Raw genomic sequence first — 26,206 nt, forward strand, 5'->3', positions numbered from 1 at the left:
GTGTAAATTTTGTAGTAAAAGGGCCTAGGAAGGAACCTTCAATTTTTCATGGAAATGATTTGTTAAGTAAAGTAAACTCTGGTTGCATCACAATCTAATCACATGAATGACATAGAGAGAGTGAGTGGACTTTGTTTGATAATAACATGGAAACTATGTGTAGATATGCCGACCCAAAGAAAAAGGAACAAAATATGTATAGGTTTCTTGTCAATTATCTAGATTTGACATGAATATTACTTTAATTGCATTATTATACTAAGTGTAGTAAAATGTTGAGCATAAGTGTGCTAGACTTTTACTTTAACTTGTACGTGATATTTGGGGTGATTGATTAAGTTCAAGTTACCATATTATCAATTTATAAAATATTTTGAATATCTTAAATACGGTGATTAGAATAATCTAACCAAATTTTTTTAGGTATAATTTATTGCAAAAATTATTATATAAACCTTTATAAATTGATATATTATCAATAAAAAATAATGGACAAAATTTAACTAAAATTGGTTGTAGTCTTATTTAATATCTTTTCATTAGAGGTGAATTTTGACAAATCCACCATTGGATTACACTTCTTCTTATATCCTTTATACTTGCAAAATTTATAGAAAATTAAATATCAATAGCTAAGTCATCAATAAATTTTTTAAATTGTAAAAATTTGTAATTTAAAATTATGCATAAAATATAAACTTATAGATTTTATAGTAAATAATATCTTATTAACACAAAATTTGGCATGTTTATTACAAATGTAAAGAACATACAATTCAACGGTTAGATTTTCATAATATGAAATAATGATAATTTCTTTAAATGAAATTTTAGCCTTAGGTTACAACCAATTTTGTAACTAAATTTTGTCAAAAATAATTCAAAAATTTTAATTATATTATTGAAGTGTGACCAATTTTATTTATTATCATATTAATTTGTAAAAAATTTATAATAGCTTTAATATTTTCCTAATTATAATAGCAAGGTACCTCGAATTAAAGAAAATTTCATGTGTAATATAAAACATATGCAATATTTCAGTTTCATTTGGACACTTCAAGACGAAAGTGTCCAAATGACTTATTGGAGCTAATCATGGATCATGTCAATAAGTTATGAACAGGGTATAATATATGACCAAATTTATGATTCCAAGTGTACAACTTCAATTTTATTAGTGAATTTCTTTTTAGGGCTTGGGAACTCTTGTAACGGGTTTTCCTTTGAATGCGCCCATAGGTTTCCACTTTGTTACCAATCTCTTTTATTATTATTATTGTTACTAGTGTGTAATCCTGTACATATGCACTAATGCATAGGTACAATTAAAAAAAAATCAGAAAAAAAAAAATGTATACATGGCGCATAATTGGACTTCAAATGAAATTCAATTTAGAATCTAATTGGCTTTGACTCTTTGATTTTTACACTCAATCATTTATTTGGTACAAAAATTAAAAATTCAATAGGACACACGGCTTAAAATTGAGAATCCAATTAAAGTCTAATTAAATTTTCTCTAATTTCTGGCTATTAAGATATATATATATATATATTTATTTATAACATAGGGAACATTTTTAAAGAAAAGCCATATGGGGATTGTCTCTAATTGTTATATTAATTACTTTATTACTTATTGTTTTATAATTGGTGACTAGCATAATTGGTTAATAAATCAACATCATGTGTAATATAAAACATATGCAATATTTCAGTTTCATTTGGACACTTCAAGACGAAAGTGTCCAAATGACTTATTGGAGCTAATCATGGATCATGTCAATAAGTTATGAACAGGGTATAATATATGACCAAATTTATGATTCCAAGTGTACAACTTCAATTTTATTAGTGAATTTCTTTTTAGGGCTTGGGAACTCTTGTAACGGGTTTTCCTTTGAATGCGCCCATAGGTTTCCACTTTGTTACCAATCTCTTTTATTATTATTATTGTTACTAGTGTGTAATCCTGTACATATGCACTAATGCATAGGTACAATTAAAAAAAAATCAGAAAAAAAAAAATGTATACATGGCGCATAATTGGACTTCAAATGAAATTCAATTTAGAATCTAATTGGCTTTGACTCTTTGATTTTTACACTCAATCATTTATTTGGTACAAAAATTAAAAATTCAATAGGACACACGGCTTAAAATTGAGAATCCAATTAAAGTCTAATTAAATTTTCTCTAATTTCTGGCTATTAAGATATATATATATATATATTTATTTATAACATAGGGAACATTTTTAAAGAAAAGCCATATGGGGATTGTCTCTAATTGTTATATTAATTACTTTATTACTTATTGTTTTATAATTGGTGACTAGCATAATTGGTTAATAAATCAACAACTTGATTAATTTAGCTTAAAATCAACCTAGGGGACTAAATTTTCTTCTCATAATTACTTAAGCATGTTGATATAATGATAAAGAACAAACACAGAGGATAATGTTAGAAAATACCATGATTTATCAAATCTTTACACATGGCCAAGGAGTATTGTAAATTTAACTAAAATTTTTATATATTTTTTTCCACAAATACACTCAAATTTCAATATCATCTATCTCTATTTAACAATTGAATTATAAAATAATTATATATATATATATATAAATTTAAAAATCCACATAATCAAAGAGGGTAACCGTCACCTAACGAAGGCTGGAAGGCACTCCGGTCTCCGGATCATTAATAAATAATAGGACAGCTGGTGTGAGTTTCTTGTCAATTATCTAGATTTGACATGAATATTACTTTAATTGCATTATTATACTAAGTGTAGTAAAATGTTGAGCATAAGTGTGCTAGACTTTTACTTTAACTTGTACGTGATATTTGGGGTGATAGATTAAGTTCAAGTTACCATATTATCAATTTATAAAATATTTTGAATATCTTAAATACGGTGATTAGAATAATCTAACCAAATTTTTTTAGGTATAATTTATTGCAAAAATTATTATATAAACCTTTATAAATTGATATATTATCAATAAAAAATAATGGACAAAATTTAACTGAAATTGGTTGTAGTCTTATTTAATATCTTTTCATTAGAGGTGAATTTTGACAAATCCACCATTGGATTACATTTCTTCTTATATCCTCCATACTTGCAAAATTTATAGAAAATTAAATATCAATAGCTATGTCATCAATAAATTGTTTAAATTGTAAAAATTTGTAATTTAAAATTATGCATAAAATATAAACTTATAGATTTTATAGTAAATAATATCATATTAACACAAAATTTGGCATGTTTATTACAAGTGTAAAGAACATACAATTCAACGGTTAGATTTTCATAATATGAAGTAATGATAATTTCTTTAAATGAAATTTTAGCCTTAGGTTACAACCAATTTTGTAACTAAATTTTGTCCAAAATAATTCAAAAATTTTAATTATATTATTGAAGTGTGACCAATTTTATTTATTATCATATTAATTTGTAAAAAATTTATAATAGCTTTAATATTTTCCTAATTATAATAGCAAGGTACCTCGAATTAAAGAAAATGTCATGTGTAATATAAAACATATGCAATATTTCAGTTTCATTTGGACACTTCAAGACGAAAGTGTCCAAATGACTTATTGGAGCTAATCATGGATCATGTCAATAAGTTATGTACAGGGTATAATATATGACCAAATTTAAATCAGAAAATAAAATGGATACATGGCGCATAATTGGACTTCAAATGAAATTCAATTTAGAATCTAATTGGCTTTGAATTCTTTGATTTTTACACTCAATAATTTATTTGGTACAAAAATTAAAAATTCAATAGGACATACGGCTTAAAATTGAGAATCCAATTAAAGTCTAATTAAATTTTCTCTAATTTCTGGCTATTAATATATATATATATTTATTTATTTATTTATTTATAACATAGGGAACATTTTTAAAGAAAAGCCATATGGAGGTTGTCTCTAATTGTTATATTAATTACTTTATTACTTATTGTTTTATAATTGGTGACTAGCATAATTGGTTAATAAATCAACAACTTGATTAATTTAGCTTAAAATCAACCTAGGGGACTAAATTTTCTTCTCATAATTACTTAAGCACGTTGATATAATGATAAAGAACAAACACAAAGGATAATGTTAGAAAATACCATGATTTATCAAATCTTTACACAAGGCCAAGGAGTATTGTAAATTTAACTAAAAATTTTATATATTTTTTTCCACAAATACACTCAAATTTCAATATCATCTATCTCTATTTAACAATTGAATTATAAAATAATTATATATATATATATATAAATTTAAAAATCCACATAATCAAAGAGGGTAACCGTCACCTAACGAAGGCTGGAAGGCACTCCGGTCCCCGGATCATTAATAAATAATAGGACAGCTGGTGTGGTTGTGTGTGTGTTGCTTTTACTGTGAAGCCTCTGAGAAACCCAAATGGAAACGCGTTTATACGTGACTCACCAAGCGGCACCGACGTGTTTTAATTGTATTGTGTGTACAAGGACTCTATATACAAATTTTGAAGTTTAAACCACTAGGACTTTCTCAAAATTGTACTACTTGTGTTTGAGTGTATTAATATTTTCGTGATGCACAAGAAACTAGGAAAGTGGACACTAGACAAACATATACTACAGAAGTAGACGGAAAAAAAATTGTAGGTCGTAAAAGTCAAACTATTGAGAATGGTATTATTATTATTTTAATTCAACTTTTTTTTGTTGTACCAATACTGTGCATAGTCAGCTTAATTAGATTATTCTGTTGACGTTTGTTGGATCTGTCTTTTCAAACCATGTCTCACTCTTCCTATTCCTAATTCCACTGCTACGTTAAACGTCAACTCCTCCTTTTTGTGTTTTTGTTGTTGTGTTGGGCCTTCTCGTGTTTTTCTGGGTCGTTAGCGTTGAAGGTGTAAATTCCTCCGGTTGTTAATTTACAAGATATTCAAAACTTATTACATTTGGGTTTGTGTATTTAAAAAAATTTGCAACCTATAAACAGAGAGCACTAACCATTGGAAATGTAAAAAAAAATACTTATTTTACATTTTCAAATACTATTTTATTTATTTTACCAACTTATCTAAGAGTACTTTCTCTTCAAAAAAAAAAAAATTTAAAAGTACTATCAACATTTCAATATTTATTTTTACATACAATTCAATAAAATAATATAAACTACCCTATCAATTCATTCTCTCTCTTCTTTCCCATCTCTCTCTTTCATTTTTTTTGTACTTTCATTTACTTTTATATTTACTTTTATGTTTAGTAACCATGAATAGTAATGCTGTATATACAACATTACTATTCATGGTTGCTAAAAAGTTTTAGCAACCCACACTTGGGTGAAGCTCAATTTGAGTTGTCAGGTTGCTAAAATAGTAATCGGAGGGTTTTACACCCCAGTGCTAATGCTTGCTATTCATAAGTTGTTAAAAAAAAATTTTATTTTAATATTATGGTTGTGTGTGAATAGAAAAAGAGAGCGGGAGGAAAGAGAGAGAGAAGATTACTTTTTATTATTTTATTGGGTTGTAGGTAAAAATAAAAATTGAGATGTAGGGTGAGTTATAAAATAAGTTGGTAAAATAGATAATGTAGTGTTTGAAAATGCAAAATAATTTTTAATTTTTTTTTTTTGCATCCCTGGATGCTTTATATATATATATATATAAGATAAAATTTATACTCTAGTATAATCTAAGTATATATGTGTGTGAAGTTTCATTTTAGAAACTTCTCAGCCCTTGCCCCTCACACCCCACAAGCATTTATACTTGTGGAATGACCATCACACTAAGGGTGCGCAGTAGTGCATCCCTGGATACTAGTATAATAGAAAAAAGTGTAGAATTTATACAATTTTGTTTAAAAATAACCCACATCAATCTATGTATAATTATGTAAATTTACATGTTTTCTACTTTAATTGTATAAATTTGCACTGATACTATTTATTTTGTATTTAGTTAATTATTATTTATTAACATATCTTGAGGATAAAGGAAGAGATTGGATGGTGGTGGTTGTTGTGTGTGAAAAAAAAATTGATATTTTAATGAAATGCAGTGTAAAATATATAATCTGACGTGGGGTGTTTTGAAAAGTAAATATGTAAAATAGAAAGAAAAAAAAAAGGTTCTTATGCTAAAATAGACAGTAATTTTTCACGATTTGATTCGAATGCTCTAAAAGGTCACTTTTGCTAAAAGTATATTGGATCCAGTTAATTAAGTGTCAAAGTCATGAGTTCAGGGTAAGTTTAAAAAAACAAAGATCAATTAACTTTCGTATTTAATTGCAAGTATTTAGTTAAGAGGGTATTTGTTTTTCTTATTTTTTGATGTTGAGGAATTTGATTGGTTCCTTCTTATTGAGTGCAACCTAACATTTATTAAAATATTTTTCAGATATGTGGTAATTTTGATATATTAATTGTGTAAGGGCACGTTTTGCAGCCCAAGCCCTAAAATGTAAGAGATATTGGCTCAGTGAGCTTAGTACAATAAATTTGTGGAGAATAGGTCAAAGAACTAGGCCCTAATGAATTTGACAACAGTTAGTATGGATTCAGAAGATGATCAAGGAAGAAAAAGGAACATAGAACTGAATGAATTCACTGTCCGAGGAGTTAAATCTTCACACGAATCAATTAAATTGATCACAAATATAACTTTGATTGCTACAGTATTTTTTTTTAATCTCACTCTCATGAAGGGTCTTTTACATTATATAAATCCCATTAGACCATCTTAATCCTACACTTATTGATCATTTGAGCCCTTACTTAAGTGTCTGTCCCATCAGACACCATTTTTGACTTTTTATGAGTTGTGGCAGCCAAGACAATACTGTTCAGGGATTTTCTCCACATAAATACGGCTAGAAAAGTAGCTGCAATGCGTTTAATGTGGTGGTAGTAGTTTTTCCTTAGATATTTTTGAGTTTCCTTCCTTCTTGTATATTCATGAGGCACGTCCCTATCACTAGAGCTTCTTGGAGGGTCACTCTAATTGCTAGAATACATACTTGAGCTGCATTCATCATATCCAAAGAGGAGTTCCTTCTCGGACCACCTTCCATTCATTCCTTACTTATGAGACTCTAAATTAGAATCCCTCATAACTATTTATTAATTCTCAGACCATTCACGTTCTTGGCCAAGACCCAATATATGATTTGGGCTCTTAACCCTACAAATTGTATCATTTATAATAGGCCAGGTTTGGTTAGGGCATTCATTAGGGTTTTTCTACTAATTTAATAAACGTTTTCCCAATAAACTAAATTGTCAACCTACCATAAGTTAAAATATAATGAAATAAAATAATACTATAACACTCAAACCCCCCACAAGTCATGATAAGGGTGTTTGTGACAATGTTATAAGATTTTCTCCATTCGTTAAGGATAAGAGGCCCAATACAATCGAGTTGATTATTTTTAAAAAAGAAATTATTGACAAACAAACCACTTTTAATAAAAAAAAAATCTATATTTTAATTTACCTTTTTTGTTTTTGTTATTTCTCAATTCAAGTGGAACCTAATAGATACTTCCTTAATGAATTGGTAAATAATATCCGTTAACAAAAGCCTTTAACGTTTCTTTAAAATAAACATTTAAGTGTCATATATATATATAGGGGTATGTATATATATTATCTCTTCCATAATAGGTACGTTTCATCTTGACTTCTCACACGTTATAAGAATGGTAAGTCATGCATAGAGGGGTATGTATTTTAAGGATTCGAATCGATCCAAAACCCATATAGGTGAAGGGTTGTGGTTGGTTTGAATTTCATCGTGCTAACACAATATGGAATTTTTTTTTTTTTTTTTTTTTGAGGAAGGACACAATATGGAAAGTTAATTGAATATGGGGCCATCCCATCATCAATGGGTGAAAAATTCTTCGAAAAAAATCATTGAAACAGATCTATCAAACCGCCAAATGATATAGGAGGAAAAACTACTAACTCCATTGAGGACTCGAGATGTAATAGTGCTTGTCACTCTAAATATATGCACTATCTACTCATCTTTCAAACATGATGATCATTTTCAAAACTTATAAAAGTGGCCCTAGTTTTGTGAGATTTATGATTCGCTTAAAAAAAAAGAAAAAGTCTATCACTCACTCTACTATGTCTTATATTATAAATAAATAAAAACATAGTAATATTTTTTAAGTCAAGAATCGAACATACAAAATATTTGAATTTTACTTAAAAAAAAAAAAACACAAATGGTCTATCTCTCAATTTGCATTGTCTTAGAGCATTTCCAGCAGATTCATCAAATTTTTGTACTGTTTCGAGAATGAACAGTGACTTTTACCTTTATCTATCCACTTTTTCAAATGTACATTCCAACAGATTTTCTATCTCATTTAAATATTATTTTTTCATTTATTATTTATTTATTTTTTAACAACTACATATCTTTCAACATTTTTTTATTTAACACATAATTATTATAATAGAAAAAATGTATTTGAAGAATGAACAGTAGCCCATCAAACTTGATGGGCTACTGTTCATTAACCAAAAAAAAAAAATCCAGCTATGCCGAAGCTATTGGAGCATATACAGTACTCAAAATCTCCAAATTTAAGCTAATAAAAGCCATACTGATGCTCTTGGAGAAGCTCTTATATTATAAAGGAGAAAAATATGTACATTTTTAGGTGTTGGAACTTGGAAGTACATCAAAAGAATTGGACCATTTACACAAAATATTCCTTTTTTTGTATATACAAAATATTCTCAGGACTTTAATTTGTATAAACAAAATATTCTCCCTAGTCCTTACCTTTTTGGTCAAACATCAATTGATTCATTGGCCTTGTGTTTGAACCAAGGTAGGCTGATAAAGAGAGTAACCATGGCCCACAAAAAGGTGTTTTTCACTATTCAGGATGGAGGCCCCCCACAGAAGTAGAAACATCAGCATCACCGTCCATTTTGCATCACCCAGATGTGATGACGGTAGTTGAGGTAGTAGCTAGCTACTGTGGGCTCCACAGATTAAATGATACCATATTGGGTTTAGAGACAAAAAAGGTTGTCTTATCTACAAGAGCTATAGTCGGTTTGGTGCAGCGTCGGCTTCTTTACCTTGATTCACAATTCACATCAACAATTCTTTTGCTTTGAGATTTCCAAGTGAATTTCATGAAAGTCAATCACTAGGTTATGACTAATTTTGAATGTTGAATTTTTAAATTTTTTGAGTAAAAATTTTGAATGTTGAATGAAAGCATGAATTTTGATGTGGTCAATCAATTGGAAAAAAAAAGAAAAAAGAAAAAAGAAAATCAGAAAAATCAATTCAAAACCTTCTAGGGAACTATCAACAATATTATTATTTTTGTTTACAAAGGTAGGTTAAGAGTTAAGACATCATATATGGAACTAGAAGTGAAATTATTTTAATTTGAATACTTGATTTTGTCACAAGCTCTCGTAGTATTAGAAGAAAAGTTATCATTCAAATGCCTTATATGGCCAATTTTAAGGTACTATTTCTTATACCACATTTACTTAGGAAAATAGGATGTAGTCAAAGTCAATTTCTATTTATTGATACACCAGTAAATAATTTATAGCAATGATGGTTACAAAATTTTACTATTTCTCAAGGTCATAAGCTATTATTAGAATATCATCAAAACCGCTTAGTTCAAGTAGTACCGTATAACTCTTTGGTTCAATGTAGTATTTAATATAGCGGATATATATAACATCTATGAAGTCCACCTGGTGTGAAAAGTACGTTATATATGCCCATCATACAAAATAACAATTCTTTTGATTCAATAGTAGGGTTTTTTTTTTTTTTTTTTTTTAATAATTTATAAATCTTACTCTAGGGGAAAAGAAGAAGAAAAAAACAATTCTTTTGATTCAATAGTAGGGTTTTTTTTTTTTTTTTTTTTTAATAATTTATAAATCTTACTCTAGGGGAAAAGAAGAAGAAAAGAAAAAGGTGGGGGTATGATTGGAATACCACTTTTACATAAGCCTATCACATATATTATTTTCACATATACCTACTCAAATACGACATGCCAAAAATATTATTTATTTATTAAAAAAATAGTGAAATTTATTGTTCTATTCCATTTATTACTTAATTAAAAGGGCTGTAATTTTTGGGATATAATTGGACCCCATCCCCCCTCCCTTTAAGTACTTGTCAAGCAAGTTTGTGATTCGTGTAGCTTACAACTTGTCAAACAAGCACTCGAGTCAATTGTCAAATAACAAGACCAAAAAATAAATAAGTAATGGGAAATGGTCAGCCCAAATTTTTTTTTCCTATGGAAAATTTCTAAACCATTTTAGACGCCCAAAATGTTTCACATTACTATGACAAATCAACCTTTCTAGTTAAGGAATGAGGATGACTCATTCAACTTGTCCCTCTCGATTCAGATAAAGGCAAGGAAAGTAACGAACCCCATTCAATCCTTGAAGTAAAAGTCAAGCATTTTTCTCATTCTTCTATTCCTTTTGCCCAACAACTCTCAAAAAACTTAACCATCACTTCCAATTTTAAGTCCTATATTTTGTACCACTCTTATTCAACAAGCTAATTACATTTGAGTCTTACATTTCTAAGAGTGATGCTAATGCCACAATGAAAATTATTATCATGACATTTTGATTAGCTTTTTGTTTAAAACCTTTTAACTTACTTGCTTATATACGACTTTTTTTTAAGGTACAACTATATTTTTTAAAACTAATCCAAACGTGTGATTAATTTTACGAAAAAAGTGAGTCTCAATGTCCCCCTTTTTGAAAACCATTTTGATTATCATACTGACTGTAGTTTGGGGCCAGCATTAACCCTAGTTGTGTTGTGGTTAGGGCTTGGGCATATTCACTCTAAACCCATTTTATTCCCATTACCCCCACAAAATCAATTTCCTTCAAGTTACTTTGCAATTCCTCCTACACATCTTTCCAACAAGTTTGCGTTTGTGTGTGTGCTATTTTTTAACAATTGAAGTACCAATCAATCTACAAATCTCCTCCTTTGCAAGGAAGAGATGAAGCACCAATAAGTTATTAGGCCAATGGTCTTGCAATAGGTTGTTGTTGACTTTCTCTATATTTGAAGGCTAATAAAATACTCGTTTTATAATAATAAACGAGTAATGCTAGAAATGTATATGTTTGATTTGTTCCCCAACTGTTTACATAACTTATTATGATTGCAACAACATTACTTCCATCTGAATCTATTATTGACACCACTTTTAATATGTATCGTTTACAACATACCATATCAACAACTATGAATCAAATTTGTATCCCTAACCTTGCTTAATAAAATAGAGGATGAGAACATAGATTTGAACTAGTAAAATAAAGGATGAAAGCATAGATTTAAAATTCATTGGATGTGTGTGCAACTTACCAATAAAAAATATTTACACACACATATTTATATTTAAAAATGATAAAATTTTGGTATAGTTTATTTGGTGTTGTACCTTACAATTTTCAATTAAATTCAACAGATGGTTTCATTCAATTTAATTATCCTTAATTAAATTATTTTTCACATAGAAAGAAAAAAAAAAAACACCAACGAGAAAGATAACACTTTTCTGGATTGGTCAATACATAAATCTGTTCAAATTTAATTAGAAAATTTAAGTTATAACAACTAAGAAATTACCCATTAAAAACAGACATATTACTAGTAATGAACACACCAAGTTGATTATAACTAAAAATTGACTTTGTAGAAGTAGAAAATACATAGTAATTATGCTCATCAACTACTCAAGCTTTGTATTTTCCCCTCTCTTTTCTTTACCTAGGTTGGATACTGGGGCTTTCTCATGCATTGTTGGTTTCAGAGACACTGTTATAATATACAATGGCAAGTGAGCACATTAGATGCACGAAACCCAAAAAAAAAAGATGTTCAGTGGTTGTCCATGTAATAATTATAGACATGTTTTCTGATTTTGTTGGATTTTAAAAAAAAATATAATTTTATGATAAAAATTTAAGAAAACATCAAGCAATTATGCAGCATGCATGCGTAGATACAATGGCAAAGAAGCACGCATGATGTGATCAGAACACCTACAGCTAAACAAAGCAGAAACATGTTTAGTGGTTGAACTAATTTTAAATACAGATTATTATTATTATTATTATCATTATTATTTTTTAATAATAATTTTCAATTTATGCTATATAAACCATTCATTATAAGCTCTTAATAAAACCACATAATATGATAAAGTACATTATTCAGCCCCCAAAATAAGAAGCAAAAAATGCAAAAACTAACTTTTGAGTCCATTTTTTTTTCATAATGTCTCAAGTAGAGCTGCACACAGTCCAGCACATGATAGATTATGGGCTTCAGATTCATACTCAAAACTGTAACAAATGCCTGGACCATGCACACCCTAGTTGACGATTTATATTTTAAAAACCCCAGAAATATTCAATAAGAAATTTGGTAGGAAATCAAATTGGTAGTTAAGGGTTCTGCAGATAAGTTGTGATTCAAGCTCACAGGATAGGGTCAACACTCAGAGCTCCATCACCATACCTAATGAACAAGCTGGCATTTATAATTCACAATGACAAGTTGCCACTTGCCGACAACCATCCCTAGAGGATAGCATTAGAGATTTCAAATAATTATTATATATGCATGGAGTCTCACTAGTTCAAAGGATGCAATCAAGAGTTAGCTGCTTAAAATAAACAATTCTTCACAGTTCACACTCTCTAGGCTCAAACCCATGTGAACATTTTCACCAAAAAAAATGAAATCATCCTTAGGCCTTAGGGATCAGGGCTACTCTTATATGATATAAAGCTTTATAATATGATATATCTTCTTCCAATAAGTGTACAGTTAGGGCATGTTTGGTAGACTGTAATAGATATTGTAATGTAATAGTTATTCATATGGTTTAGTTATTCTTTAGTTTGATTATGTTTTTATTGTAAGTAATAATCATTCCTTATGAATAGCTATTCTTCAAAATGAGGAATAATTATTTCTTTTTAAAAGGTTGTATTAGCTATTCCTTAGTAAGTGTAATATTTTCAAAACTTAATATATTTCCAAATAAATAAACTTTCTATATACATCTAACAATTATAAAAATAAAAAATCATAAAAAAAACACATATCTCTCTTAAATTTAAAAATAACAATTTTTAAGGAGATATAATTTCATGAGTAAGAAATTTCCTAAAATAAATGTTAAGTCTCATTCTAATGTTATAACTCACAACCAAACTAATGAATATGTTTAGTTATTACATTACAACATATTTTATTACTAGTAATAAAGATTACAAAACCTTTTGTAATCTTCATTCAATGTACCAAACGTACACTTAGTGTTGTCCAAATCTCACAATTAATGACCGTTACTGCAAAATGCAGAGGAATCCAAGGTTTAGAAAATAGACTGTTACAGCACATGAGCATATACTGGGCACAAAGGCAGGATAAGGTACTACGGAAAATCAGATCTGGCAATTAATTTTTGAAGTTGTACCATCCTGGGTTTTGGAGCACATGGGAATGTATAACTGAGTTAAAGACATGTTCCAGAATTTCGAGCATGATAGTCAGAATACTAGCTGGCTTTGCCATGCAAGGAGCATGTCTCATCTCACCCAATCTACATTGGCTGTATACTGCATGGTCACTGACTTTGTGAAATTTTGATCAGGCCCAAGTTAAAATCTAGAGATAAAACAGCTTAAGGTCAGCCCCAGTTTGGCCCAGATTTGTAATCACACACTCAACACACTTTTTAATACAGTGGAATCAAAATATTCACCAAAAATCCAACATCCTGATTTCTATGTAAGCATGCCTATCTCCCACTTAGGGGGTCATGAAAGTTATTTCAGACAATTTTGTCAAGCTAGAAAGCCTCCTTATTTATGTTGTGGCCCTAAGGCTCACTTTGACATTGTTGAGCAATCCCTTTGTATATTTAATATCAGAAGTAAGAAGATGAAGATGTCAAGGGTCTCTGTCATGAGAAAGTTTCTAACACCACTGGTTCTTCTAAAAAGAACCTATTGCATTGGCTAAAAGCTCAACTCACCCAGCTGACCATATCAGAGCCAAATTAGGAAAGCCAGCTTATCAACCAATCTAGGATTCAGTCTTTTTTCCCCTGAATAATCTAGGATTAAGCTTGGCTCTATGTAATTAGTTCTAATTAAGATCACAGCCAAAACAAACTGCACGAGACACTCCAAACCAAAATGAATGAAAAGGTGATCAAGTGTCTTCTTCACTGCAAAATACATGGACACTTATGATTTCAGATGTCCATCACTTGTTATTCTCTGATAGGTAGACCGTGGGAAATCTTATACAGTAAAATCTACAAGGCAATTTAACTCTACAAGTATTTTTGTAGACCCTCCGGTAAGCAATCCTATCAGGCTCCATTCAAATCACTTTATTTTTGGTTTAGTTTTGCAATCCAAGAGTGAAGTGTTCGGGAAATACTTGGCTTTGAGAATTGGGAGTTCTAGACATCAAAATAGAGAGTTTTCTCCAAAACTGTTTTGCTCATAACTTAATTGATTCTTCAGAGATTGATGACACTTTATAGGGAGAGCTAACTTTAACTTCTACAAAAGTAGGCAGTCCATATGTCTGACCTCACATATAGGATTGCAAATTTGTTGGACAAGCCGGATCAGCATTCAAAAATCCTGATTTCTTACTCAAGGAATTGCTGATTGCAATAATTAAGCAAACAAAAAAAAGTGCAAGCAGACTTGAGCAGTGCTCTTAATTTACCACCATATTACTTAAGATATTTTCAACAAAATATTCAAACTAAACAGTCAAATTTCAAGATACAAACTCTTGTTACTCCTATAAACATATTTTAAATTCTAAAACCGGCTTAGAGTCAAATTGAGTCGTCTGATTCGTCGGAGTCACTTCTGTCAGGCTCCCCAACATTTGTTCCAGTCTCTGGAGCATCAGCCTTTGTCACAGGCGCAGGCACAGGTTTTTTGCTTGCATTACGAACGCTTCCATCTCCATCTTCCTCTTGCTCAGCAATTTCAGCATGTGCACAACTCAGTCAAGGAATTATCAACATATGAAAACATGGTATGCAAATCTTCACATTGCAACAGCTGCCAATCCAAGTGTGTTATGTCATGGCACATAACTGATTCCATCATTCACAAGAAGGAAAACTTTAACTATTAGCATTGTGCTTTTCTGAGAAACAATGTACATGTACCAAGTGCCTTGACCTAACACACTCAGCTTAGTGACATATTGAATTAGACGTTTGAAAACAAAGATACCAAAGCATCATAACATGTTTCCAATTGTAGTATGGTACTCAATTCCACTCTCTATGTATCTTAGGATTCAAATCAAACTGGCAGCCATTACTGCAAATACTACCCCAATCAGCTGCTGGATTTTAAGCCAACATTCATAGCTTAGACTACTTCCCTACTAGTAAAATTGTATGTGTTGCTTAAAAATACTTGTGAATCTAGAAACTCAATTATGTAAAAGTACATAATATAAAAGGATATCAACATTCTCAGCTGTTGCACCAGCATTGATCTTCAGCATATCTTTCACAACACGCTGTACAAGCTCAGGCTGCAGAATGTGACAAAGTTTCCGTCAGAACAGACATCAGATTGAAAAAGGAAAATGAAGAGAAAGCCACATAATAACATCCTAAGAAACCCCAGAATTCACATAGTTATAAATGTTGATAAAACAGTCACTTCTTATTAGAAGATATATTGCACACAAATTACATGCATAATGCAACTTTTCTTACTACTAACAGTTTCCTTTTTGATAAAAGTTTCTCTACAATTACAGAAACATTATTATAGAAATGAAAATTCTTATGCCAGGGTAATAGTAGATTTTTTGTTCCCCTTACTTTCTCCTTCAATATAATTTGAAGTTACTAGAGAAAGCTTCACAATGACTTTTTGATATGGTTGAACTGTAAAATTACAGTTAGGAAAGAGGAAAGGAGAAGAGAAGAGAGAGAGAGATTTGAGAAAAGGTTTAGGGCTTCATTAATCACTCCGTCACTTTAGCATACATTTATATGGACAAAATTTAGGTATAATATTTTAAGTGTTGTTTCTTAGGTTTCTTTCTTAAGATTTAGCCATGTGACTACTTAATTAAAAAATACACTTTCATCTCATGTAAAAAAATTCACATGGCAGAATCTTAAAAGAGGAACTTAAGGAACAACACCTAAGTACTATATCTTAGTCTTGCACTATTTATATTAGAGAAATATGTCATGATAAAAAATACCCTTATGCTAATGCAAAATGACAAGTAACTCTAATAGTTACATTTAGATCTGGTTCCCTGCGAAATCTCCGCTTTCGAGCATCCCTCATAGGAGGGGTGAGACCATGTCTGTACTCCACCACATCTGGAGCAGCATCATCTGCTTCTCTAACCATAATCATCTGTTACAACCCAGGAGTTCATACAGTTGCATTAGAAGAAAAAATATTGTCTTTAATTATGTCAATCACAATAGCACTAAATTGCACTCTACCTGACCAACATCTGCAGTCTTGATCAACACACTGTCATCGTATGTTTTATATGATTCCACAACACAAGGAAGCTCCAAGAGAGATGCTGGAAAACGATCATTGCCAATGACAAATGTGCCACTCCTCCCATCCTCTGCAACATAAGATTTTTTCAGTTCACAATTAGACTAAGAAGGTAGATCAACCAACAATGATTGGATATGAAATCTTTTTTTTTTTCCCTCACTGTTTGCTCTTACACCAGGCAGACCAACTACGTTAACAAAAGTATATTTCCAAAGCCTACTTTAACAAAATAAAAGATATTACTTTCCAATCTAAGAACAAATTCTAAAGGGTGAATGGAAATTTGGAACAACATAGAGAAAGAAGTGTAGAAGGGGATCTTGATGCGGAGGGGAACAAAGGACAATTACAAAGATAAATGTTCCAATTTGAGTAAAATACAATTTTTTGTAAAAAGTAGAAGCTTAAATTGAAAACATTCAGTTAGGCAACTTCTTTAAAGGAAACCATTTCTTTGTGTTAAAAAAAGAAGAGAGAGGGGGGGGGGGGGGGGGGAATCTGTAGCTGCAACCTAACTTACAATAAGTGCACATTTTTACACCAAATCAAAGGCTAGAAGTAACTTCCTCAATTTATGAAACAAAGTAACAGAAAGAAGGCTGTTTTTTCCCCAATGGATGGGGGGAGTTAAAGAGGCAACTAACCAATAGTTTCCACAGAAACACATTTGAACAAACTAACAACTTTCTTTAGCAATACACACACGCATATGCCAATGAGCTCTAGCTATACTGGCAACTCCTTATGAGTCTTAGGTGGAGGTTGAGGTTGTGGTTCAAGACCCATTAGGAGCATGTGTAACTTACCAATCAAAAAGTACAGATAGAAATGTTAACATTCGATCATTAACAAATAACAAGAAGTTAAAGTGTAATGTTACTCATTATGTGCTGCAATTAAATATCATTGGTTGCACTTACCATGCCTGGCAAACCAAATGTCTAAATCTTGTATTCCTAGGAATATGATTCCAATGATCCAAGATTTTGGGAATGTGAGCTTTGATGGGAATGCAAGATTTAATGAACAAAACAGCCCATTAGGCACATAAATGATCAATGAATGCATAGCAGTCCTAAAGCATCGTCTTTTTGCTTTAGATATGGTCAATTGTCATCAAATCTATGCAAATTTTTGCTTCCCCTTTTTTTTTTTAAAAAAAAAAAAAATCTGGATTCAGATTAGTTAAATTTTGCTTTCAAGAACATCACGTAAATTGTTATAAAAAGCAAGTTTGGCCAAGGAGAGCACATTCTCACCGGAAAATGACAAATCCAATGACTTGTCTTCAGAAGATGAAGCATTTTCATTCTCACTCAAAAGACGGTCTAATCGCTCTGCAATAGAAGGCGGAACTCTGAGTATAAACTGCTCTTCCATTACTACAGAAACAACACCAAATTCCATCAAATTAAAAAAAAAAAAAACTGATTGCCCAAATCAACTAAATCAAAATTTTCTTCATTTAATATAAAACCCAACCATTTTAGATTAAAATTGCATTCATATCATTATAGTATTATCAAAACAAGATAACATATACCAATTAAAAAAAAAAAACTAATGAATTGTAGAAAGAGAGAAAACATGCCAAAAACAATTACCAATCAATAATAATTATAAAAGCATTATAATCACTGCTTGTTCCAAGGCAATGAACCAAAAATTTCAATTCCATATGCCTAATAAAAGAAACTAAAAAAAATAACAATAAAAAATAAAACTTTAATAATCAAAACGCAGATAAGTGAAACCCAACCCGTAAAATCCAAAAACTTTTACTGATAATGAAAGAGCTACCCCCCCCGCGCGAACAGACCAAATTGATGATTTTCCACATTTCCACATCCAAAAATCAAGTTTTCAACTTCAGCTATAACTATAAGATTTCATTGATCAAACATAAAGAAATTTAACAAAACACACACCCATCTAACAAAAACGACAAATAAAGATAAAAGAAAACCTAATCCCATAATCCCAAATAACACATCAAGTATACAGTTTTCTCTGAATCTTATTAGAGCCAGAGCCAGATTCAAAACAACAACAAAATAACGCAGAGATTAATAGAAACTCAAAAATATCATCCACAAATTTTTACCTCAAAAACCTTAAACTCCACGAATTCCAAACGAAATGAGAGATTGAGAGAGCCCAGACCAGTTCTTTTTGTACCCTCAGAGCTTCATCAAATAAAGAGGTTATAGACTGGAACAAAATTTGGATAAATAAAAGGTGTTCGTTGGTTCGGTTGTTGTTATTTTTATAGGCAAGTGGCAATATAGTAATTATGCATGAAAGACAAGGGCACGGTAAAGCCTCTGTCGAACAAAAGATCTGAGTTTAACCAGAGATATCGGACTTAATAACAACCAATCCTACGTAATTACATAACTTGTCGCGTAAATATTATGGAAGTAGTACTTTTTAAAATTAATGGAGATTTTAGTATACGTTTGGCTTTAACTTAAAAATTCAGTTTATTTTATTTTTTAGTTTATTTTTATTATTATTTATAAAACCCCCCCCCCCCCCCCGAACAGACCAAATTGATGATTTTCCACATTTCCACATCCAAAAATCAAGTTTTCAACTTCAGCTATAACTATAAGATTTCATTGATCAAACATAGAGAAATTTAACAAAACACACACCCATCTAACAAAAACGACAAATAAAGATAAAAGAAAACCTAATCCCATAATCCCAATTGACACATCAAGTATACAGTTTTCTCTGAAGCTTATTAGAGCCAGAGCCAGAGCGAGACCCAAAACAACAACAAAATAACGCAGAGATTAATAGAAGCTCAAAATTATTATCCACAAATTTTTACCTCAAAAACCTTAAACTCCACGAATTCCAAACGAAATGAGAGAGCCCAGGCCAGTTCTTTTTGTGCCCTCAGAGCTTCATCAAATAAAGAGGTTATAGACTGGAACAAAATTTGGATAAATAAAAGGTGTTCGTTGGTTCGGTTGTTGTTATTTTTATAGGCAAGTGGCAATATGGTAATTATGCATGAAAGACAAGGGCACGGTAAAGCCTCTGTCGAACAAAAGATCTGAGTTTAACCAGAGATATCGGACTTAATAATAACTAATCCTACGTAATTACATCATTTGTCGTTTAAATATTATAAATGCAGTACTTTTCAAAATTAATGGGAATTTTAGTGTGAGTTTGGCTCAAACTTAAAAATTCAGTTTATTTTATTTTTTAGTTTATTTTTATTATTAATTGTGAATTTTAATGTACTTTTTAATATTATTTATAAATTTTATTGTACTATTTCAGCTCACTTTTATTTTTATTTATAATACTTTCAATAATTTTTTTTTAATTTAAATAGAATAAGCTAATCTTAAACATAACTTGTACGAAGATAAAGAGAGCGGAGGTAAAACTTTCTTAAAAAAGAAAAGAAAAAAGAGGGGCAGTATTGTAATTGTGTGTGTAAGAGCAGGGGCACGCTGGGAAGAAGGAAGAAAAAAGGAAAAGACCGCGAGAGTTACAGTTGAATGAAATACATTCATTGTATTTACAGTATTACTACATTAATATTAGTCTTCTACTCTCTAGGGTTTCTGTAAGAGATTAGATTAGCATTGTCTTCTCTCTCTATCTCTCAGGCTCAGCTGCAGACACGCACTCAAACGCCGCCGTTTCCGGTCTCTCTCTCTCTCTCTCTCTCAACCACCCTCGCCTTTTCTCTCTCTTCAGGTCTCTCTCTCTCTCTCTCTCTCTCTCTCTAGTTAGGGTTTAGGGGTTTATGTTGTGCCCCCTATTTTCACGATTCTTCAATTTCATTCGAGTTGAAATTTCGTTGACTAATTTGCATCCACCACTGTTTTTGTTTTTTTATGCATTATGTTTCTTTCTCTTTCAATTTTTATACAGTATGAATGTGTTTTTCTTTTTGAATTGTTATGGTTGGAGCTTATTGCTTTTCTACTTCTAGGGTTTAGCTTCAATGTAATTGGAATTTCGTTTAATCTGAATTCTGAAACGCGTGCTTGTATTGTGTTTGATAATGTTGGAGATTAGGAAAAATTAATTTTTTTTTTTAATCTTTTGTGTTAAAATTGGATTGTGTTATAATGTGTTCATAAGTATATGCATATATGTGTTCGAATATGTATGTAATATGTGGGTCAACTTTTAAACACAATACACAAAGGTAATTAAGAATTTTTTATTTTTTATTTTATTTTATTATGTTGTTTATTTGGCACTAATTAGGATAATTGCTAAGCTTTTTGTAGTAAAATTGTTATAGCTTTAGCTTTTTTCTTGGAATATATGATGGGTTTGTAAAGAAAACAACCATTAATTACTCAGGGATGCGCTAAAGTTATACTATTTTGCTCTAGGAAAACATTTTTAGGAAGTACAATGGGTCTTCCAGCATATTTCGTAACTAATTTGAAATTACATTTTGTGGTATACGCGTGTTATTATCTAAAGATTTGGTTTAGAATTAAATGCTTTGTTTTCTTGCAAGCTTTGGGACTAATGTAGACATCTGAGATTGTAGCTTGAGTTTGTCATGTGTGCCTAAATGTGTGATGTTTTTGTTACTTTACCATGTTGTCTTTTTATTTTTGTTGTTTCATCGTTTAACAGGTCTCTTGAAATTGATTGTAGGGATAACGTTTCTCTATAAATGAGGGGACGAAGTTATAGCCCATCACCGCCAAGGGGTTATGGCAGGAGAGGACGAAGCCCTAGCCCTAGGGGTCGCCATGGTGGTCGTAGTAGGGATGGCCCTACTAGCCTTCTTGTTCGTAACCTTCGCCATGATTGTAGGTTTGTTCTGATTAGCTATTATACCTACTTTTATCAATTAATGCTCTTGGTATAATCCTGAAATCAGTTGCTATTGGACTCCTTGGCATCTTTGTAAGTGTTTATGATCAAAAGGATTTTTTTAATTATCTGTTAATTCTCTATTATGGCATTTCACTTATTTCTAACATTTGCTTTTATGCAGGCCAGAGGACCTTCGTAGACCATTCGGGCAGTTCGGTAGTCTCAAGGACATTTACTTGCCAAAGGATTATTATACTGGGTGAGCATATGTGAACTAGCAATAAGAGCTGAACTAGCTTGGCTATCAAGAATATCTGTATATTCGATTTTCATAAGTTTAAATGGAATTTTAAAGCCAAGTATTTTTTTTTCCTTGTTTGTGGAGTCAATGGCATGTTTACTAACATTAACTTATAAAAAAAAAGTTTACTAACATTTTGCATAAAGGTACAAGTTTTGGAAAAAAATATCAATTAAAACTTTGATCTACTTTTCAGCATCTGCTTTTGGGAATGTCTTTGAATTGTGGTAATATTTTTGTGTGTGTGGGGTTTCATTCCCAATCTTGGATGAAGAGGAAACATAGGTATAAATAATATAAATTTCTCAAAATCGTCACCCTTTTAGAAGTTTTGGACATTCTAACATTATTTGAAAAATTGTTTTGTGAAATGTGGCCCACCTGCCCACCGTGCTAAGTTCCTTCTTCCTAGTTTCTGTTTTGTTGTGGGCCTTTTTCTTCATTATCTACTCTTTCTTATCTCTAGTTGAGTGTTTTTATTGAAGTTGTTGAGATTTAACAGTGAAACTAAAGTTTTGAAGACAACAATCAAGTAGTTAGAGTTCTTTTGAAGATGATGTTAATGGGTAATGAAGATTGGAAGGAAGTTGGGTTTGAATACATTGTGAAGATGTTCCAAGTCTTGAAGAATTTCAAGTCATCTTAAAACTGACACTTGCAAGGTCAGCAGCCTAGTGCTTGCTTTTTTATCATGACCTTCCATATTACTGGGGATTATTTTGGACAATTTCATTAGTAAGGTTTATGGCGTGCAAAGAACCTCTCCTTGTTATGCCCTTCAGCATGGCCCATATTTTGACAGTATTCTATTTCCCCTGTTTCTTGTACCCATTTATTTTTGCAGGGAACCCCGTGGTTTTGGTTTTGTGCAATATTTAGAGCCTGCTGATGCTGCAGAAGCTAAGTATCATATGGATGGTCAGGTTCTTCTTGGCCGTGAATTGACTGTTGTATTTGCAGAGGAGAACAGGAAGAAGCCATCTGATATGAGGGCAAGGGAGAGAGTGAGGTAAGGTGCCTCTTGTTTGTTGGGTATCATGTTGTGTACTTAATTTTCATTGGAATATGTTTTTTTTTTTTTTGTAAATATTTATATAATTATGTATTTGTTAAGATTTTCTTTATGTGAAAACACTGTAGAGAGGCCTCACCTTGTGAAAGCATTTGGTGAGGCGACCATTTGAATGTTAAAAAATTGGCTCAATATTCGTTCAGAAAGATGAATTATGATTTTACACTAAACGTGAAAGATTTTCTTACCATAAAAGGTCATATATATATGAGTATGTGTGTCTGTTTATATAAGCGGCTGGATAGGGGACTATGATTAGAGAATATTCAATCATAAAAGCGGCTTGTGCATTTTAATTGCCAAAAAGATTGGGGGTGGGGGGGGGGGGAATGGATATCCTCAAAAGTGAAGTAATTTGGTGCAATTTCAACACTTTTGGAAATGAGCTTTCATAAAGCAATTCTGAGTTTTTTAGATCAATCTCATTGTTACATATGGTATTAGAGTAAAATGATTTCATGCTTTCTGTGATTCAAGCTTAGAATATGTTCAGATGAATGCATTGAAATTGATTCATCTGAACATATATAGTATTTGTGTGTTGAGAGCACATATGCTGCTGTCATAATTTTCAACTTGTGTGAAGCTTAGCCATAAGCAGAATGAAAAATGATGTTGATTTTGGATAAGTTTTTGAAAAGTTGGAAAAATTGTAATATAGCCTGTTTAAGATATGTATTATTATTACTTATAAAAAAAAAAGATATATATTATTATAATTCTGGGAGGGTTTCTCTAATTTGGTGTTCACATTATCAAAATATCTTTATTTGGCTTTCGTTTTTTATCTATCATTCAGGGACATATGTTGTAGAGCTGAAATCTTTGAACACCTTTTTGTAGTTGAGTGTGGTTTTAGAAGGCACCCGTTATAGGTGGTAGTTGCCTCTTTGCCTCAAAATTTCCTAATTGATATAGCCAATCAACAAGACACCTATAAAAGAGTATGAATGTGCAGGAGCCTGGCACTTGTATTGTGTCCCTCTAGTTATGTGTTATCAATTTCTTTTCCTTATTTGATAAGTAATAAATTTTATTGATCTGGAAAAGATCCATCAAGTATAAAGGGGTATACGAGATGAATAATACATTAAGTTCTAATATTACTTTCCTTAATTTTATTTATCAACAATACCACAATGGGAAATGCTTGGAGTTCTACAAATTTTATTCTGAAAGTGTTGCAAACTGATATGGATTTAATGTTTTAAAGGGATGCATAGTTGCATTCATAATGTTACATTTGGCACCATCACAAATAACTATTTCAGTTGTAAATCGAAATATCTGTTAGAATAATCCCATTATCATTTTCTTTTTCTAAGTTGCATTTGTGCTTTGACCATTTATAGCAGCAGTAGGAGTCGATATCATGATCGAAGACGGTCACCTCCACGTTATTCTCGCTCGCCAAGATATTCCCGTTCTCCACCTCCACGCCATGCAAGATCTCGTTCCCAAAGCCGTGATTATTCCCCTGCCCCCAAACGAAGGAATTACTCAAGGTATGGAATGAAGCCAATCCCCGTTGACTCTTTATCTCTTTTAATAATGTGACATACACAGTTTCAAAATTGGGGGTACTTGACTTGAGTAGGAAAATACTTATAATTGTAATTGATCTTAAAGGGGAGGTGAGTTTTTGTATAGGGAGAATCAACCTTTGCTCTGCTAGTCTATATGTTGGTGTTTCAGTCCTCACTGATCTCTCTCTCTACTTACATAGATACGTGTGTGGCTCTTTTACTATATTTGTGATTTGTTCATATTTTCTAATATCACTTGATAGCTGCCCAAACTGGCATCCTCTACCTTTTGCAATCTGTTCCATTAAAAAGTTGGTTTCTTATTCTGATGCAGATCTGCTTCACCCCGCGACAGAAGGCACAGTCAAGAAAGATCATACTCTCGGCAGAGTCGTGAGAGATCATATTCACGTTCTCCACCCTATAATGGCTCAAGGAGCCGCAGCCAAAGTCCAGCCAGGGCCGCCCCGAGTCGGAGCCGGAGCCAAAGTCCTAACAATGAAGAGTACTCAAGGCAACCAAACGGAGATAGGTCTCCTAGTCAGTGAGCCATTTGAAAGAAGACTACTGTTATGTTAGCTCTTTGTCGGATTTTGCTTGCACTTTCCATCAATTTTATGTCGGATGTCGTACTGTTCCATGAATTTGATCTAGATTCTGGTACTGTTGTGATAATTTAGGAGAATTTGCTTCTTTTAGGTACGGTTTTGGAAAATCTTGAGTCTATATTGTATGTTGAAGTTGTGTTGTTCAAATTCTGTTTACCATTAGACTAGAGTTGCTAACATGTGCCATCAGCTATGTCATTAAAAAATAAAAACTGCAAATATAAAATGAGGGTATAGAATCTACAGAATCTACAGGACCAGACTAAAAGCCATGACTATATGTAGTGGCCAGTGATGTTTAATCTTGCGATGATGTTAATCAGGTGAAATTGTCTAGGCTCACTTCATCCTAAAAGTTCTAAAAAAGAGAAGACTATCAAAAAATACAATGAATTTATGATTTTCAATTTATGCATAAGAGCCCCCAAGCCAAATAAGCCATTAAAAAGAAAGAAATTAATAAAGAAAGAGAGGAGGAGGAAAGAGATGGAACAAAGAAAAATGGCCAATGACTGAAGAAACTTGATAATTCCATCCTTGACAATCTCTTTATCTGTGTTATTCTGTTATGATGTGTTCAATTTTTGTTCATCATTGCCATTTTATCGTATAGGCCCCGATAAGGATGCTTGATACTCCTCTCTGTTTCTACTGATGGTGTACTGCATTTCTTGGAACAGGGATCTTTGTTGCCAAAGTCAGCTGCAAAAAGGGACCATAAAGTAGTAGGAAAAGAACTTTTTTGACGTTTGGTTTGGACAGCATTTCACTTTACAACTAAGCAAGCATCAATTCTTCTTGTGTTTATATGCTTCTCTATTCAGATTGTGGTTAATCTCAATCTCCTAGGTGCCCAATTTCCGTGTCCCAGTTCTGTCATTTGGGACCCATGTATTTAGTATTTACATTGAGAAGTTTTCTGGGACTCTCAGAGGCTTGCTTTTCTGGCTTTAGTGCAAACTTTGTTTTTCTTTTGGCATCAAAGAATTTTTATTTAGACCCGCCTTCGCAGAGCCCTCCAACCAATTCACCAACCCTTCAAAGAAGATAAATTATGAAAAATCTGATGGTACTTGGAAGTTGGAAGTGGTTTAAAGAGTAATACACCAACCCTTCAAAGAAGCTAAATTATGAAAAATCTGTTGGTACTTGGAAGTAGTTTAAAGGGTAATGTGAGATTCCATACTTTA

The 26,206-nt window shown here is 31.6% G+C and overlaps 2 protein-coding genes across 4 annotated transcripts; one reads left to right on the top strand and one right to left on the bottom strand.

The window, feature by feature from the left end:
• Nucleotides 1-14,820: 14,820 nt before the first annotated feature.
• Nucleotides 14,821-19,666, bottom strand: LOC111991074 (transcription initiation factor TFIID subunit 7). 2 transcript variants are annotated; one of them, XM_065778863.1, is made up of 6 exons: nt 19,534-19,666; nt 17,954-18,076; nt 16,628-16,761; nt 16,416-16,535; nt 15,616-15,687; nt 14,821-15,130 (listed from the first exon to the last, which is right to left on the bottom strand). In XM_065778863.1, exons 2-6 carry the CDS (start codon nt 18,072-18,074, stop codon nt 14,969-14,971), a joined length of 609 nt encoding a protein of 202 aa, XP_065634935.1. In that variant the 5' UTR covers nt 18,075-18,076; nt 19,534-19,666; the 3' UTR covers nt 14,821-14,968. The 2 variants fall into 2 exon arrangements, with proteins under 2 accessions (XP_065634935.1, XP_065634934.1); XM_065778862.1 differs by lacking the exon at nt 19,534-19,666 and adding an exon at nt 18,799-18,943.
• A 575-nt stretch (nt 19,667-20,241) lies between these two features.
• LOC136069833 (serine/arginine-rich SC35-like splicing factor SCL30A) lies at nt 20,242-25,178 on the top strand. 2 transcript variants are annotated; one of them, XM_065778865.1, is made up of 6 exons: nt 20,242-20,420; nt 21,345-21,506; nt 21,691-21,768; nt 22,655-22,819; nt 24,238-24,387; nt 24,743-25,178. In XM_065778865.1, exons 2-6 carry the CDS (start codon nt 21,364-21,366, stop codon nt 24,954-24,956), a joined length of 750 nt encoding a protein of 249 aa, XP_065634937.1. In that variant the 5' UTR covers nt 20,242-20,420; nt 21,345-21,363; the 3' UTR covers nt 24,957-25,178. The 2 variants fall into 2 exon arrangements, with proteins under 2 accessions (XP_065634937.1, XP_065634936.1); XM_065778864.1 differs by having other exon boundaries at nt 20,243-20,420; nt 24,235-24,387.
• The last annotated feature ends 1,028 nt before the right edge of the window (nt 25,179-26,206 follow it).

This window comes from Quercus suber, unplaced genomic scaffold (genome assembly GCF_002906115.3).
Source record: "Quercus suber isolate HL8 unplaced genomic scaffold, Cork oak 2.0 scaffold_192, whole genome shotgun sequence".
Lineage (NCBI taxonomy): Eukaryota > Viridiplantae > Streptophyta > Magnoliopsida > Fagales > Fagaceae > Quercus > Quercus suber.